The sequence below is a fragment of the Salvelinus namaycush genome, chromosome 5, assembly GCF_016432855.1.
Source record: "Salvelinus namaycush isolate Seneca chromosome 5, SaNama_1.0, whole genome shotgun sequence".
NCBI classification, from domain to species: Eukaryota; Metazoa; Chordata; class Actinopteri; order Salmoniformes; family Salmonidae; genus Salvelinus; species Salvelinus namaycush.
The window spans coordinates 26,863,089-26,867,130 of record NC_052311.1 but is presented as its reverse complement, the minus strand read 5'-3'; the positions used below and the strand labels follow the sequence as shown (position 1 = coordinate 26,867,130).

The 4,042-nt window shown below is 37.5% G+C and overlaps 1 protein-coding gene across 1 annotated transcript; it reads left to right on the top strand.

Moving 5' to 3' along the window:
* The first annotated feature begins 417 nt into the window (after positions 1–417).
* cdx4 (caudal type homeobox 4) lies at positions 418–3,233 on the top strand. Its single transcript, XM_038992993.1, has 3 exons — positions 418–856; positions 2,741–2,886; positions 3,003–3,233. Exons 1-3 carry the CDS (start codon positions 418–420, stop codon positions 3,231–3,233), a joined length of 816 nt encoding a protein of 271 aa, XP_038848921.1.
* The last annotated feature ends 809 nt before the right edge of the window (positions 3,234–4,042 follow it).

Below are 4,042 nucleotides of genomic sequence, written 5' to 3'. Positions count from 1 at the left end.
ATTGTTTGTTGGAGAAGTTGCAATTCACTTTTGCAATACATTTGATTATTGGCGCCAGTATTTCAGATTTGGGAGTGGAGTTTGCTCTTTTTTGGGGTGATGCGTAAAACAGGCGCTAGAAGACAGTGGGTTTGCCAGCACAATTGACTCGTCATTTGAATGCAAATTGTCGGGGTTTGAAGACTCTTCTGACGTCAGGAAGGAAGACCTTAGTATACCTTTACCACCACCACCTTGACAACAGAGCCACATCCTGTGAGACAGTATCACGTCAGGAACTACTTCGCATTTAATTTGCACCATTGGACTATACACAACATAACCACAGCAAGAGGATTGTTATTTGAATTTTTTTGGACGCAGTTGCAGGGCAACTATGTACACTTGAAAGTCACTTTTGTCACTTTTTTTCAAATCATGCATGTGGGATACCTTTTGGATAAAGAAGGCAGCATGTATCACCAAGGACCTGTAAGACGATCGGGCATCAACATCCCACCACAGAACTTTGTTCCCACGCCACAATATTCCGACTTTACTGGATACCATCATGTGCCAAACATGGATACGCACGCACAGTCTTCGGGTGCTTGGGGAGCTCCTTATGGCGCACCGAGAGAGGACTGGGGCGCCTATAGTCTGGGTCCTCCTAACACTATTCCTACGCCCATGAACAACTCCTCGCCGGGACAAGTTTCCTATTGCTCACCTGAATACAATCCCATGCACGCGCCAGGGTCAGCAGTATTGCAACCACCTCCAGATAATATTTCTGTGGCTCAACTTTCCCCGGATAGAGAAAGGCGCAATTCTTCTTACCAGTGGATGAGCAAAACGGTACAATCATCTTCCACGGGTGAGTAAGGTCACAAGCTTGACCCAAGAAATGCATAACACTGTTAAAATCATTCGTGCACAGCATCAACTCATGCCAAACCACATGTTAATATTTAGCTAAGAAGAGTCGGAATTGTTGTGTTTTTCTCGTGTGCTGTGAAAACTGCTGGTGTTGGCTCATAAAAGTTGTGCAAGTGCAACAGGTAGTATTTAGAAAATTGATAGAATATAAAAACTAATTGCATAATTTAAGTGATAAATCTCACCGTAAAAACGAATAACCTCATGCGTAATGGGTGCATTTTGGTAAAATGTTTGAGAGATTCGTGTCGAATAAAAGGAAGCACTAACATGACATTATCTAATCATGATTTAAATTAGATGTCACCAAAATCACACAGTCGCATGTAACATTTCTGTATTGGACACATTTTGAAAACTGTAAAATGCAACTTCAAGGCATTAAATTGTAAATCACAACAGACTCAAAACAGAAGCAAAAGGAGGAAAATGATAGGCTCTAGATCGAATTTGTCAAATTCATTATTGACAATGCAACTATAGGCCTACAATAGCGATAATAGTCTGATAAACTATGATATTAATTAAAACTTTAACATCTTAGTTATTTTCTGATACAGGCTTTTAGCCTTGTCGAGGAAACGATGAAGGTGTCAAGATTAGAAACGGCGCCAAGCGCACTTGTAATGCTAATTTCTCGACTCCCGTAAACTAGATGTGAGGTCTACTTTTCCTGCTACATTGTCTCAGGTTTTGAGGTTATCCGTCATATTCAGGTTGCGGCCTCTTTTAACACCTCATTTTACTTTGATATGCACCAAAGTGTCTTCCTCGGCTCCCATTCTTTGAGTTCTATTGCCGGAAAGGGTGACGTTTTTCACAGCAAATAAAGAAAGGTCTTTGACCAATATAAACAAAGCTTTATAACTTGGCAATAAACCACAGCATCTCTTAATTCGCTAGAAATGAAATATGTAGAAAATAGAATTCGTTTACTTTAGGCCTATATTTATAAATTAGACTAAGTTATAGTAACATAAGCCTAAATTAACTCGTATATTTCGTTTTATAGCTTATTAATTAACTTGGTTATAAAACGAACCACTGTAAAATCCTGAAATTCTTTTAGCCTTGATGTCTTTTTCTGTATTTGTATTATTAGGCTAGCTTATCAAACGTGTTGTCAAGTGTTTAATTCTAGGAGGCTATCCCTGGCCTTGTCAAACGGATCAAGCATGACCTATAGCTATAACTATTAATATCAACATGTTTCAATGTTGTTCAAAACGACTAATAATATTGTCTACCTGATAAAAGTGTATGCGTTTATGATATATTGATCAACAAAAGCAACCTGATCCAAGCTAGAGAAATGTCTGAGATAGCATTGCCTTGTTAGTCCTTTGTGTGTCGTGTGTTGCCTCTTAACACTTCAATGGAGTTTAGGTAATATCTCTGAGACTCTTTGTTCTGCAGTTTGTTCAAAAAGTGAGATCAAAAGATCAGTGGCTCAATTTGCATATCTTCCAACAAAGCAACACAATCTAGATTAACATGATAGCCACCACTTCAGTTGATAGAGCCTAAAGATGTTTCATACACATTTTGAGATGTGTTAGATAAACGAATCGTAAAGTTTAATAGGCATGGATAATTAACCTGTTGATTTTCCTATTTCTCTAGTATTAAGCCTACTTGCTATAAATACCTAAAGTTACTGCTATAAAAGTGAATTTAAAACAAGAATGAACTTCAGAGTTTAAATAGCCTATTGCTCCATTATATATTATATATTGAAGTATTCGATGTTCATTGTGACTAGCCTATTTAAAAATTAGGCATACGGAGCAAATTGAATTCTCATAACTTCTCATAATTTCAGGCAAAACAAGGACGAAGGAAAAATACAGAGTGGTTTACACCGATCACCAGAGACTGGAACTGGAGAAGGAGTTCCATTTTAATCGTTACATCACTATCAGAAGGAAGTCAGAACTTGCGGGGAACCTTGGCCTTTCAGAACGACAGGTAGGTCTATACCAATTCATGATAGAGCATTATCGCCCTAGACTTGATCAATCAAATGATGAATCAAATATAAAACGAAATACCAATTTTGACACATTTTTCTTTTACATTTACAGGTGAAGATCTGGTTTCAAAATCGCCGAGCCAAGGAAAGGAAATTAATCAAAAAGAAAATGGGATCTGATGGCAGCGGAGGATCAGTGCACAGTGACCCGGGTTCAGTGAGTCCTCTGCCGGTACCAGGCTCACTCAGTCCGTCGGATATTCACGGCTCTCTCTACCCACCCCCCGGAATGAACACCTTGGCATCTATTAGGAACATACAGCAAGTTACTGTCACTCAGTAGAATCGAATTTGGACCATCCAACATAACTGAGCACTCCGACACGCTGAAAGGACAGTTCCGCAAGACTTGGCTCCCAATGGATTATTCAGACGTCCTGAAGCACATGTTGTGGATTACGAGAAGTCGAGAAACAAGATGATTTATAATTGCAACGAAATGCTGGAGGCTCTTCAAATATACTTTTTTATAGAATAGTTCTAATAATAAAATAAAAACATACAAAAAATAAATGTCTGGTTCAGAAATGTAATGCTTAACATGTTTGTTTGTGTCTGAGTTATTGAGATAGGCAATATAATTTTCTGTATGTGATAAGGTGTATAAGTGTTTGTTAATTAATAAAATGAGAAATCAGGTAGGCATTACATTTTATTTTAAGTTTAACTGGACAGAAAAGGCATATTATTAATTTGGAGTTTCTGTTTGACACAGGTTTAGCATTTTCTGCTCCAATTTGATTGCAAAGCACACTTCCTTAATAATACAGGGACAAGTGAGGCAGGTTTTAAGAGTGATACGGGTAGAACGTTTGTCTGATGGCAACGTTCAAAATGAAAATAAAATGTGTTTTTTGCAATAACGTTATACCGTTTTTTACTTATTTCATTGACTGGAAAAGTATAGCGTACTACTGCAAAATAACAGGAATGTGAGTGTGCATAGGTTTACTGTTTTCTAAAACACTTAATTGTTGATGTATATATTTGATATTTCAAAACCATACAAATGATTTATCAAGAGCTTCCTTCATTAGGCTATTACAGTTAACATGCTCTTAAATTGTTTATCGCCCTTCTGTTTCTTTTTCA

Coding starts and splice junctions, on each gene's coding strand:
- cdx4 (XM_038992993.1), top strand. CDS start 418: ATGCATGTGGGATACCTTTTGGATAAAGAAGGCAGCATGTATCACCAA. Junction 857..2,740: donor GGTACAATCATCTTCCACGG/GTGAGTAAGGTC, acceptor TCATAATTTCAG/GCAAAACAAGGACGAAGGAA. Junction 2,887..3,002: donor TTGGCCTTTCAGAACGACAG/GTAGGTCTATAC, acceptor TTACATTTACAG/GTGAAGATCTGGTTTCAAAA.